Below are 14,468 nucleotides of genomic sequence, written 5' to 3'. Positions count from 1 at the left end.
ATCATTACTCCTGACCACACTTAAAAAGAAATTAGATTGGGCTTCCCTGGTGGCACAGTGGTTGAGAGTGCGCCTGCCGATGCAGGGGACATGGATTCGTGCCCCGGTCTGGGAAGATCCCACATGCCGTGGAGCGGCTGGGCCTGTGAGCCATGGCCGCTGACCCTGCGCGTCCGGAGCCTCTGCTCCGCAACGGGAGAGGCCACACTAGTGAGAGGCCTGCGTACCGCAAAAAAAAAAAAAAAAAAAAGAAAGAAAGAAATTAGATTAACCAGTTAGATTGTGAGGTGAAAAAGAGAAAGTTTTGATTATGAAGAACTTTGTGAATATTTGAATAAGCATTTTGAAAATTATCAAATTAAGGATTAAGTCCTTTTATTTTCTATTTGGAATACTAATTACATCTATTTAACCTATTCAGTTCAACAAACACCAACAAAACCAATAAAATCTATTATTATTATTATTTTGTGGAAGTAGATCTGCTTGTAATGGTGCAAAAAAGTAGAAAAGATGCTATGGGTGAAAAATTTTACCTATGATCTCTAAAAGGGCATATTCATAGAGCACATCGAAACACACAATACATAAATATAGAAATTGGCCCTCTGGAATACCAACAACTTCATTATCTGTTGCAGTTTCAAAGGGCTCTTGGAAAATGTGGTTTCACAATTCTTTAGCTTTTCCAACTGTCTTGTTAAAAATATCTGTAAGTATGCATTCTTAATCTGTGGTAGTAATTTGATCCTTTTCATCCTCGTACAGTGAGTTTCTGGACTCTGGGAAAGACAGGCATGCTGTGTGGAGCTGCTCCTGACTTTGGTTCCATCACTGCTGACTCAGTCTCCTCTGCAGAATTACAGCCAGTCTCTGCCGGGTCTCACTGACTGAAGACGGTCGACCCCGGGGAGGGTGTGGCTGGGGGAGGGTGGGCAAACCTGAGCTGCTGACCCTGCTGGGCTGAGTTGAGGCTGGGGAGGTGGTGGGTTTCGACACTCCGTGCAGGCTGGGGATTTTGATTCTCATTTCGGAGTTCAGTATTGCGAGCCTCTTCTCTCCCTGACTGCTGCTAACTGCAACAGAGGAGCTTAGGCTGCCCTGGCTGAGGGAGCATGGTGATAGGGGTGACCGTCCGCCGAGCTTCCTGAGCTCCAGGAGCTGTTCTCTGGCTTGACTCAAAGCCTCCGTCAGTTCAAAGCGTTCTTCACACTCTCTACGCACTGTTTCCTGAAGAAAAGTGTTCTGCAATGAAAAAAAGGAAAGAAAAAGCAGCCCTAGCTTTAAACAGTGTACATATGGATAGTTACTGGCAATATAAATTGAGAACTGAACTGGAAATCAGAGGTCTGTGTTCTTTGACAGGGACAAATAAGTCAAAAATGCAAATGACCTGTAAAGCTGGAAAGAACTTTAAGAGAACATTTGGTTCAACCCTCACAGTTTGCAGAAGAGGAAACAAGAGTCAGGGTCACTCAGGTGATAGTGGTGGAGTTGGTGCTAGAACCCAGAATGCCCAATGCCTACTTCAGTGGGGTTTCAACTCCTCTGGGCCTGAGACAGTCTGTCCTGCACATGTGACGTCTGTAGTTAATATCTGTAGTGCAATTAAGTATGTTGTTTTATTTATTTATTTATTTTAAACACATTTATTAATTTTTTTGGCTGTGTTGGGTCTTCGTTGCTGTGCACGGGCTTTCTCTAGTTTTGGCAAGTGGGGGCTTGCGGAGCACGGGCTCTAGGCGCACGGGCTTCGGTAGTTGCAGCACGCGGGCTCAGCAGTTGTGGCTCGCAGGCTCTAGAGCACAGGCTCAGTAACTGTGGCACACAGCCTTAGTTGCTCTGCGGCATGTAGGATCTTCCCAGGCCAGGGCTCGAACCCATGTCTCCTGCATTGGCAAGCGGATTCTTAACCACTGTGCCACCAGGGAAGTCCCAAGTATGTTATTTTATAATGAAGGGAAACTGCAGTACGTGACAGATAAAAATTGCTCGAATTATAAAATTGAAAGAATAAAATATATCAGCTCTAGCATTTAGATAATAAAATCAGTAATTTTATGTGATGCTTTCTCAGTAGAACTTAAATATACTGATGATCTGCTCTTTTGTAAGATATATATTGAAATAAAGAACAAAATCTGCTTTGAACTCCACTCGGCAATCATGTATCAAGTTACTAGAAGCTGTAGTGGATACAGTTCCTGCCCTCAAGAAGTCTGCAGCATCACAAGTTTGAGCAGAGCTGCTTTTTATGTCCCCAACATTGGTTGGAGCCAAGGGTGGAAGCTATGAGGGTTAAGAGAAGGAAGCATTTTTTAATAGCCAGAGCTGTCCAAGGATACTCTGAAGGGTTGAATCTCACTTGACTGGGAGGTTTTGGAGCAAATTTAAGCTTCAAGCATGTGACTAGACTAGAGATCATTGCAACTTCTTCAAATGATGAGACTCTACATTTCTAGTTGAAGAATGATAGCCATCTTTCATCTATGGAATTCATCAAAATTACTTCAAGCCCCGTGGTAAGAATTAGGTCTTGGATCTCCCTAATGTCCTGACATTCATGGCTGCAGGATGTCAAAAAAGAGATTGAAAAGTAAACACTTCAAAATGGTATCCAAATAAGTAAACACAATTCAAGTGATTGTGCTGTAGGATTCTTCAGCTGAAAATGACTTTCCATCAGGTTAGCTTGTTTGTAAAAACAGCCAAGGCATTCCCAAGTCTGAGGCTCAGTGGAAAGCATCCTCCTAAGGGCTTACTGACTAATCTGCTGTCAGTGGAACTAAATAACAAAGCATCAGGGAAAGTAGCATCTTCCTGTATTTGAGTTTCTTGTGATTACGGTCAGAACTCCATCCAATTCCAAATTTGGTAATTAAAGTTGCAGAATATGGAGCAATTTCACATTAACCGTTGTATACTAATATTCTATAAAATCAGTGGCATGTCTGGGTCAAACAAAGCCTCATCATTTACATATATTAGTAATAGACATATATGAGCCATATATTCACATTTTTTTTCAAATCATGGGGATTAATTACTTGCTTCCAGTTATTATTATTATTTTGGAGGAACAGGAGACCAAGGATGGTGTTTGTGGCTTTATCATCTGGTTCTCATTAACTCTTCCTGAAATACTTGTTAAAAAGGCAGGAGAGGGAGGGCTAGAGAAGAGGTTAATAAAGTGCCTTGTTAGGCTCCATCTCATTTCTTGCTCCCAACAATTATATTTGACAAAGAAAGACACTGAAGATCACACTGGTATGTAACTTGCTGAGAGTAACCCAGCTTTGAAATGGTGGGGTCCCTGCCTGCCTCCAGAGCCTGGCTCCAAGCTGCCTAGGCCTAAATTAATTGTCTAATTATATCAAGCATGCAGGGGCCATTTTGTTCCAGAACACTGAAGCAATAAAAAACAGTAAGACATCACATCTGGTTTTTCCCAACTTTTCTAAACTTAAACTAAACTTTCTTTTAAAAGGAAAAAGCATCAATGCATTTTGTTCCCCACTAGTAAACAGGCAAAATGTATTGAAGTGATTAGATTTACAGGGCTTTGAATAAGTTAGTATAAAAACTCTCTTGATTAAGAAAGCCATGGGAGGGCTTCCCTGGTGGTGCAGTGGTTGAGAGTCCGCCTGCCGATGCAGGGGACACGGGTTCATGCCCCGGTCGAGGAAGATCCCACATGCCGTGGAGCGGCTGGGCCCATGAGCCATGGCCGCTGAGCCTGCACGTCTGGAGACTGTGCTCCGCAGTGGGAGAGGCCACAACAGTGAGAGACCCGCATAACGCAAAAAACAAACAAACAAACAAAAAAAGAAAGCCATGGGAAAGAGTTAACTTTATGTGAATATATAAAAGAAAAAAATTATAGAAGTTAACAATGTGGTCAATAAATGGGTGACATGAATAAAAGATACACAAATATGGAAGGATAAAATGATGGGTGATGTGATGACAACGGCTCTCATTAAAAGAAAAATAAAATTCAATCCATTTACTAAAATTAAATTCAGGGACTTCCCTGGTGGCCCAGTGGTTAAGAATCTGCCTGCCAATGCAGGGGACATGGGTTTGAACCCTAGTCCAGGAAGATCCCCCATGTCACGGAGCAACTAAGCCCATGTGCCACAACTACTGAGCCTGTGCTCTAGAGCCCGTGAGCCACAACTACTGAGCCCACGTGCCTAGAACCCATGTTCTGCAACAAGAGAAGCTACCGCAATGAGAAGTACTCGCACCGCGACAAAGAGTAGCTAGCCCCTGCTCACCGCAACTAGAGAAAGCCCGCGCGCAGCAACAAAGACCCAACGCTGCCACAAATAAATAAGTAAATAAATAAATAAATAAATAAATTCAAGTCTCAAAGGAAAGGAGTAGTGCCCTATGGAAAACATCCATAAAGCAAGTCATTTAAAAGCTATTTGGGGCAAGTGACACTACACTGAAGGAGGAAATGGAAAGGTGGAGCAAACCCAGAGATGTCCCCATAACAAGTACAGTGGGAGCACCCATTCTACCTGTCAACTCCAAATTGAATTTTGGAAGAGCTGCTGACCATCTTGGTCTGGGGCCCACTGCTCTGGAACTCATCCTTCTTCAAGGCTATTAGTTTCCAGAACAAAGGACAAATTCTCTCTTTTCTCTTATTCCCCAAACCAGGAGAACCTCTAAACTGAGAACAGGATCCAAAGATAGGACTTCTATTTTTATCTTTGTCATAAACACTATGAAATCTCAGATGAGTCTTACAATATCTGTATATCCTTTGCCACCATTACTTCTTCCTTTAAAATTTGGATTATAACTCAGTTTTGTACAACATGTAGTTCAGGTGTTAGAATTTATTCAATCATGGAATAAACAAATGGAAATAGAACACATCCAGTTTAGGGGACTGCTGTTTCAGAGGTGGAGTGTGTGTGACAAGGCATGACAAGAGCACACGTAGATGTGGCCAGAGTCAAGGAGACACATTAGTGGAAAACTCCATCATATGTGGAAAAGAATCATTCACTCATGGTTAGATCGCTTTCAGCAATTTAGGCAAAATGTTTGTCTTTTGGGGTTGTTGATCTTTTTGTAAGGTTGTGTTGCTGCAGAATTTTAATATGTGTTTTCACTGAACAACACAGGAAAATGTCTAAGATGGAATATGTTCAGTAAGACTGAAAATCATGGGCAAACATGAGTATAATCAGTGAAGCTATAGCATTCTAAATGTTTTAGGTAAAAGTATCTTGGCCATATTTTAGGATGGTAAAATAGTGTTATCACTGGATTGCAACTAGACTGTAAGTCAAAATGGAAAGGGAGGCATGAGTCAGGTGAAGAGGGACAGTGAGTGCAAATTCCTGGCAGTGAGAGAGGGAGAGTCACATCTCGGGATGACACATGGCTTAGTGTGACTCAAGGGCAGAGTGCAGAATGGGAGGAGAGACCAGGACTGAGGCAGGCAGGAATAAGCAGGATCAGATCAAGGACGACTTTCACAACCTGCAAATATTAGAGTTTTAACTTAATTCTGAGGGCCATATGGAGTCATTGAAAGGTTTATTTCAAGCAGGGGGCTGGCATTGTCAAATCTGCAACAAAGGAATATTGCTTTGCCAGCTCAGTAGAAAGCAGCCCTGAGTGGGCAGGATGGGAGGCAGGGAGGATAGGAGGCCAGTTTTCATGGAGGAGGTTCCTATCCCAAGGGCCCCTTGGTTCGGGTGGTCTAGGAGAGGGGGAGCTAGCATTCCTGGGTCCTTAACCTCTGCCAATTGGTTGAGAGCATTATCTATAGCTATGTCTACAACATTTTCAGATGAAGGCCACTTTGAATGGACTTAAAATATGGCTTAATGGCACTCCCACGGGGAAAGTAAATTTCAAAATGAAAATATAAATGAGCTCACCATCTGTTTGAAATTTCTAATATTAAAAAATGGCCAGTTTCCCCCACTCTTTGCAATGTAAGAGTGGTTTATTTTTATGTTTGTTTTCATTTTTATCCTTAGAGACAGCTGGATTGCTTTCAATTCCAAAAACAGTGGAAGAAGCGAGAGCAGGCTTTGCTGGGTAACTTGATCATTCTGAAGGTGAGAATTCCATTTGTGATGGCCATCAGCTGTATTTGGCATAATTTGGGGGGAACATGCCAGGAAGGCAAGTCCTCAGTGAAAAAGAAGCACAGATGGGTGTCTTTGTTCATGCTTTATTACACCCAGTTAGGTCTGAACCAGTCATGCGTTGATCAGAATACAGGTTCCACCAACCCAAACTAGATCTATCCTAGGCTGGCTGACTGGGTGGGGAGCTGAGGCGAAAGGAGACTGTGGAAAAGGTGTGGAAGCCAGAAAGATGAGTAGGAGTTAGCACGTGCCCAAACTTCCATTTAAGGCTTCTGTTCAACGAATCTGATCAGCCCCAAACACTGCAGAAAAACAGTGGAAATGGCCCTTTGGAAAGGCATGAAGGAGAATCTGAATAAATTTTCAGGAAAGAAGCAAAACGGATGTCAGGCAGGTTGTTCTTAAAATTGTATTTCTGTGCTTGCAAACATAATGGACACTGTGAAATAACTATGGCAGACTTCAAACCAGAAGTAGAAACAGAGGGCAATACTCCCTTGGACTGATAGGCTTCAAGAGCGGATTTTCAGGATGGAGGGGAAGAGCCCATGAAGACACAGTGTTCAGAATTTACTTTCTAAGTCAGTAAGCCAATTTTAATTGAGACTTAATTAGTATTAATTAACTACAACATAAAACAATTTCTCCGTATTTTTTCCTCATTCTGTCAAATTTCTGTCATCCATACTCTGCATCAGGGCTGACTCTCCAATACGTGAAAGACAGTCTTGCCTAGATCTGCCTCTCCATGACTGGAGATCCTCAGTCTGAGCCCTCTACCCCTGCCAACCAACCCTAGGAACAGCCCCTCCACACCTACACCCCATCCTGTCCTGTTCCCTGTGGAGCCAGAAGTTAGAGAACCTCCCATTTACCCCTTTACTCTTTGGAAAAGACTCAGATGTTCTCTTTACTCAGGTCCAAACTGAGAGCTACTCATTTTTTAATTTACTAACTTTGGTTCCTCATAAATGGAGTTACCAGAGAAATGTGTAGCATTTTCTCTATATCAAATAAATACAGAAATACAGTAAATGTATATCTTAAAACTAGGCAAATCCCTCTTGCAGAAAAGCTATTTATGTTTTCAAATGTATGTATTCCTAAATTTTAATTAGACCCATCCTTACCAGATGTATTAGTAAACTTTCCTAAATAAATAGGTTTTTTTTTTAAAATAGGCTTTACATTTGGAAAATATTCAGAACACCAAAAAATTTAAAAGTCATCCATAATCCCCCCAATTTAAAAAAGCTATAAGAAGTGAAACCTCTGCCCATCTCTTCTTATCCCCCGCTGGTGACCACTGTAAATAGTTTGGGGAAAATTCTCCCTTCACTTTTTCCTGACATTTCTCTATGTATGTGATCCTATAGAGAAACATATATACTCTCCTTTTTTGTTTTTTAAACAAAAACAGATCCAGGATGCCAAGAGATGGTCAGGTGAACCAACAGAAACAGCAAAAACAGCTGTTGTAAAGAAAGAAAGCAAATACACATCTACAATGCATTAGCCACAATTCTGACATCCAAAAAGCTCAGTAAAGAAAAATGTGTCTAACTTGTAACATTTGGTAATAAAATCTGACTGGACTGATAGTCTTGTTATTTCACTCAGTGGGGCCATTCCTGTGTTTCACTGCAGAAATATTAATGTCACTGCATGGAAGAGGCTACTCTAGATCTCCAGGGGCATGTGCATTTTGTTAACTTTCTAAAATTCAAAGTTGAATTCCAAAACCTATCTGAAATCAAAGTTCTTATACAGGAGATTGTGAGCCTAAGTTGCATGCTCCTTTCCTTAGACACTTTCTTTCCTTACAGTCCTTGTTGGTCTCCTCTTTTCCTCCTACCTCACTAGCTATTCCCTCTCTGTCACCATGGCCTAGTCTCCTCCTCCTCCCAGCCTCTCAGAGTTGAAGAGTTCTCCACCCTCTTCTTTGTTACCTCATGCCCTGGGTGATCTCATTCAGCTCCAAGGCATAAGTATCAGCTACAGGTGGACATCTCCGAAATCAGCATTTCTAGTCAGCCTTCCCCTGAACATACCGCCCATTCAACACCTCCATTTGGATATCTAACATACATATTAAGGTTAACATGTCCCAAATCAAATTCTTGACATTCCTCCCCAGTTGTATTCCTTGACCAGTGTTTCCCATCTCAGTAAATGGCACTTTCACTCTCAGTTGTTGAGATTCCAAACTCTGGAGTTATCCTTGACCCTTCCTAGTCTTTCATATGATCCAACCCATCTCCAACTTCTGTTGCCTCCATCTAGGAAATATATACCAAATCTGGCCACTTGTCACCTTTACCACGATGACCATCAATGCTTTTCTAGACCTTTTCAAGGACCTTGTAATAGGTCTTTCTGCTTTCATTTTTGCCTCCCCCCGCCACCTTGCAACCTATTTTCCACAAAGCAGTCAGAGTTATTCTCTAAAAATAAGTCAGATCATGTCACTCACTTGTTCAAAATTCCCAGGTAGCTTTTCATCACACTTAGAAAAAAATCCAAAGTCTTTACTGCCTTCAAAGACTCCACATGAATTGGCCCCTCCAACCTTGCTTTCTACCACATCCTCCTTGCTTACTAAGCACCAGCAATGCTTGCTGACTTCCTTGTGGTTTCTTGAAGGTTCCCAGGATGTTCCTAGCCACAGGGCCTTTACACTTCCTGTTCGCTCTGCCTGGAATGTTCTTTTCCTCACTTCAGGTCTGCTTGAATATTATCTCCTCAGAGAGTCCTCTGACTGCCCCATCTAATACAGCACATCTCCCTCAGAAAGTATGCCTTTACCCAAATTAATACTTCTTCTTAGCATCTATTAAAAAACAACTATTGGGGCTTCCCTGGTGGCGCAGTGGTTGAGAGTCCGCCTGCCGATGCAGGGGACACAGGTTCGTGACCCGGTCCGGGAAGATCCCACATGCCGTGGAGCGGCTGGGCCCGTGAGCCATGGCCGCTGAGCCTGTGCGTCCGGAGCCTGTGCTCCGCAATGGGAGAGGCCACAACAGTGAGAGGCCCGTGTACCGCAAAAACAAGAAAACAACTATTTACATGTTAAATGAGTGCATAAACAACTGCATTAGACCTATAATGAAAAAGGATATATATGTATATTATATATATATACATATATATGTATATATATATAAAACTGAATCACTTTGCTGTACACCAGAAACTAACACAACATTGTAAATCAACTCTACTTCAATAAAAAAGTAAGATTAAAAAAAACAAAAACAGCCACATTAGGCACACAGATGTATACCCAAGCTTGCCTCTGGGATTCTGTGGGTTCATGGAGGAGCTCTCCTTTTGTTCAGACTTGAAGAATAAACAGAAGTGTGTCAGGCACCTGTTACTGAAATTTAAGCTAGAATCTGCTTTGTCTTAATTTTTAAATTTCTCATAATCTTAAAACATATCTCATTAAGCTTCGTATTCTGTTGTTTATTTGCTTTACTTATAACTTTCCTGGTTTTTCTTCTATAACCTTGTCCTTTATCCTTTCCTCTGCTGCCCTCTCTATCAGGTCCTCTTTATAATTTACTCCTTTCCATGATTTTAAATTATTTTTTTAAATTAAGGTAATATATTATGCATAGTTAAGAATTAAAATACTATCAAATTATAATGAAATAAAGTATTCCTTCACACTTACAAGTTCTGCCTCCCAGGAACAACCATTTTCAGGTTTTTAAGCTGTTTCTTATGATATTTGTCTCCATAGTCCTAAATAATATCATTATACAGCTATCTCATAGTTTTCAGTTTTGAAGTCGTTATCTACTGATTTCATAGAACGAAAGACAAGGATTTAACTTCCTATTTCAACTCGTAACAGTTGTTTCTCTTCCCCCCATTAGGAGATGTTTCTGCTCCTTTGGGAGAAGCTTCTATCACAATTTTATTGGAAAATCTTCCCAATTTCTATAGCAATTTTCAGTCAAATCTATATCACACCTTATATGATTATAGTATATAAATATTATGTACATCTTAGCCATGCAGTGTACTATGATTACATTTTCTTTCTTGCAAAGTTTCCTTCTAGAGTTTATTATTATCCCGTTACTTATCTGCTTAATTTTCTAGGTGTTGATAACTAATTTTTCACCAAACCTACTTACAGGTGTGTAAATATCCTCTCAACATGTTCAAGCACTCCACGTAATCTATCAGTTCTCTTTTTTATCAGAGACATGCTTCTAAAAACCCTCCATTCTTCTGCAGAACTCAACCTGGCTATTCTCTAAATCTGTTGCACTGCTGTCATCCTTGGATTTCTTCCCACCATCATCCTGGGGAATCCCTCTACCTCTCTCCTGTGCTGGAACACTCATTTCCTGTTTCCTGTGTCTTCTCCCTTCTTAGTTTACTCCCTCTTTGTGGTGTCGTATATCTTCTAACAGCTTCCTGAGAAAGGCTGCAAGGGAAGTACCGTTTTTGAGAACTTTAATGTCTGAAAATATCCTTGACACTTGCATTTAATTGATGATTTAGCAGGATATAGAATCCTAGGTTGGAAAAAATTTTCCTTCAGAATTTGGAAGCCATTGGCTTCTAGTTTCTACTGCTGTTGTAAAGATGCCATTTTGATTTCTAATCCCTTTTAAGTGACCCCTCTTTTTTTCCTGAACGCTTTTAAGTACTTACGTTTGTCCTTAAGGTAATGACATTTCATGATGTGTTTGCTTTGCCATCCACCATGCTGAGTGGACCCTTTCAATATAGAAATGCCCTTCAGTACTTCGAAAAATTATTGGATTCGTTCCTGGATAGTTTTCTCCCTTCCATTTTCTCTGTTCTCTCTTTCTGGAACTCCTATTAATGAGGTATTAGACATCCTGGCTTGATCTTCTAATTTTCTTTTCTTCTCTCCATCTCTTTGCCTTTTCCTTCTACTTTCTGGGTAATTTCTTCATCTTTATCATCTAAGCCAAATATTAAATTTTTTATTTCAGTTCTTGTATTTTAATACTCATACCTGTTCTTTTTTTTTTTAATAGCCTCTGTTCATGTTTCATGGATACAATATCTTCTCTTTTCTCTCTAAGGATATTAATTGTGCTCTTTTTTGAAGCTCACTTTTGCTTCCCACATTGTTTTATATCTGTCTCCTATGAGTTCTTTTTTTGCTTATTTGTTTGATCCTGACTTCTGCCTTTCATGTTAGAGGTGCTCCTCAAATGGTTGGGGATTCTTGGCTTTTTGGGCTTAAAAATGAGTCTTCAAAATGTTACTGGAAGCTCTGTGTGCCTGCATAAGGGCTTATTTACCGGTATATGTCTCAGTGGGTAGATTGGACATGGATATAACTTTTACTTAAGAATATACAAACAGCTCACACAGCTCAATATCAGAAAAACAAACAACCCAATCAAAAAATGGGTGGAAGACCTAAACAGACATTTCTCCAAAGAAGACATACAGATGGCCAAGAGGCACATGAAAAGATGCTCAACATCACTAATTATTAAAGAAATGCAAATTAAAACTACAATGAGGTATCACCTCACACTGGTCAGAATGTGCGTCATCAAAAAATCTACAAACAATAAATGCTGGAGAGGGTGTGGAGAAAAGGGACCCCTCTTGCACTGTTGGTGGGAATGTAAATTGATACAACCACTATTGAGAACAGTATGGAGGTTCCTTTAAAAACTACAAATAGAACTACCATATGACCCAGCAATCCCACTTCTGGGCATATACCCAGAGAAAACCATAATTCAAAAAGACACATGCACCCCAATGTTCACTGCAGCACTATTTACAATAGCCAGGACATAGAAGCAACCTAAATGTCCATCAACAGAGGAATGGATAAGGAAGATATGGTGTATGTATACAATGGAATATTACTCAGCCATTAAAAGGAATGAAATTGGGTCATTTGTAGAGATGTGGATGGACCTAGAGACTGTCATATGGAGTGAAGTATGTCAGAAAGAGAAAAACAAATATTGTATATTAATGCATATTATGTGGAATCTAGAAAAATGGTATAGATGACCTTATTTGCAAAACAGAAATAAAGACACAGATGTACAGAACAAACGTATGGATGCCAAGGGGGATGGTGGGGTGGGATGAATTGGGAGATGGGGATTGACATATATACACTATTGATAACTATGTATAAAATAGATAACTAATGAGAACATACTGTATAGCCCAGGGAACCCTACTCAGTGCTCTGTGGTGACCTATTAAATGGGAAGGAAATCTGAAAAAGAGGGAATGTATGTATACGTATAGCTGATTCACTTTGCTGTACAGTAGAAACTAACATAACATTGAAAAGCAACTATACTCCAATAAAAAAAAAAAACCTTTTAATTAAAAGACCCCAATTGTCAGTATCCAGAGGTCTTTTCTTTTGAGCTAGCTCATTTCGCCACAGAAGGCTCCTCCAATTTCCTGGATATTGATAGATAAGCCTGGTTGTCTGTGTTTTGGAAAGTGAGTGGGTTTTAGGGACTGGGAGGTCTCACCCTATAATACACAGACCTTCAGTCCAGCTCTTGCCTTATCCCATATTCTGCTGTTGTGTATCCTCAAGACCAAAGCCTCCTGCATTCAGTTTTTCTAGAGTGTAAACCTTTGGTATCCTGCCAGGATGGTAGGTGGGGGCCGCTTGGGGGTTAGACAGGGCATCTAAGCATCCATTTGCTCCTTTTACAATAATTCAAACAGCGCTGTTTTCAGATCCACTCTTCTCTCCCTCTTTCAGAGGTATCTGGTGTCCTCAATTCCTGAGCCTTTCCAGTGTCATGTCACGTGATTGGGTTTGCTCCTTTTAGGATTCCGCATACTCCCACACTCTCCACAGGCATTAGGTTTCAATAGCCGTAGCCTGCTGATTACCTCTCATCCATACCTTACTTTCCATTTTCCAAAATTTAGTCAACGTCTTTTTCATCTAGTGTCACCTCCTTTCTTGTTCTTTTTTCCTTATGGATTTATTCACTTTTTATTAACTTACTGTCATTTTAGTGGTGTTTGGCATGGAAGCAGAGATAAACATATGCATTCAATTCTCCATGTTTAACCAAGAGCAATCCCTCCTATTTTTGAATCTTCCATTTTCATCAAATAGCTGCAGGAAGTAGTAGAATTTAAAACTTCTGCCCCTTATGTTTTCCTTATCTATAATTTTAAGATAACAAAAGTATTGAACTCTCTGTACTGGCTTTCCTTTGATAGTTGTACATGAACTGTTTTTTCAGATTTACCACGTTCTTCCTCTGGATCACAAGGCCCCTAACATCGGGGCCACACTGTCTTGATAGGACTCATACAGAGCTAGTAGGAAGGAAAACTGGCAGCAAGAAGCATGTGATCTATTTTAACCTGACTTTAAATGATAATGTCCTATTCTCTAACATATTATGTTTCTTTTCTGACTTGCTACTTTTTTTTTTTTAATGTTCCAATTTTTATGTCTGTGTCTTCGCCCTATATAGAATTTCGGGAGCCCCTTTTCACATTTACATTTCCCATACAGTTCTACTTCCCATTTTCTTTCTTCTTATTGACCTGCACCTTTTGTTGCCTCACCTTCTTGACCCTTGTCTCTGTGGCAGCTCTCCACTAATCCCTGCTCCATGCAGGAATGTCCATTTTGCCCTTTAGAGGCTATGGCTTTCCTCCTATCCTTGAGAACTTTCTTTATACAATTAAAAACAAAGTTCTATCCATTCTCTGGCCTCTTGAATGAGAGCAGGGCTTTCCTCCCCTTAATTAGCTTCCTTATTAGACTATTAATTTATCTTCTTTTTAATGGGAATTTGTTCTCCACTTAAATGAAGCTTTTTTTTTCTCCAGAACCTGAGAAATTTCAAGTGTCTGGAATGCATGGTCACAAAAAAGTAGTGCTTTTCACTTTACCTGTTAACAACCTTGATTCTTTCTGGCTCATAACTCCTATCACTTTTATTAGCTCATTTCCTATTTTTATAAGAATATTCTGGACTTTAGCATTCTTAACCAGAGAAGCAGCCTTAATTATTTACTCTTACAGTTCAGTTGTAATTATTTAACTTCTAATGGAAAGTCTGCCCTCAGGCATGTCCTTAGGTAACTACTTTTGTGCTGATCTCTTTCTATTCCCCAATAATGATCCATGATCATTTAAATACCAACTCAGTGTCTTGTATCTCTCAAAAGTCCACATTTAAAAAAATAAAACTTTATCTCTAAGTGGCTTCCTTTTACAACAAGCAGGAAGAACTCCAAATGTAGCTCCTTTTGTGTGAAAAAGATATTTGCTCTCCACTTTTAGCCTAGCTTTTCTTGCCAAAATTACCTCCAGAGGCCCTGAGA

At 40.2% G+C, this 14,468-nt stretch overlaps 1 protein-coding gene across 1 annotated transcript in view; it reads right to left on the bottom strand.

Annotated features, from left to right (window-relative positions):
• Positions 1–831: 831 nt before the first annotated feature.
• LEKR1 (leucine, glutamate and lysine rich 1) overlaps positions 832–14,468 on the bottom strand; it is a 238,968-nt gene continuing 225,331 nt past the window's right edge. The window contains exon 12 of the mRNA XM_065875811.1: positions 832–1,245. Coding sequence (XP_065731883.1) covers positions 832–1,245 — 414 coding nt within the window. The remainder of the gene's footprint in view (positions 1,246–14,468) is intronic.

This window comes from Phocoena phocoena, chromosome 4 (genome assembly GCF_963924675.1).
Source record: "Phocoena phocoena chromosome 4, mPhoPho1.1, whole genome shotgun sequence".
NCBI classification, from domain to species: Eukaryota; Metazoa; Chordata; class Mammalia; order Artiodactyla; family Phocoenidae; genus Phocoena; species Phocoena phocoena.
The sequence above is the reverse complement of the archived record's forward strand: the minus strand, read 5'-3'. Positions and strand labels throughout refer to the sequence as shown.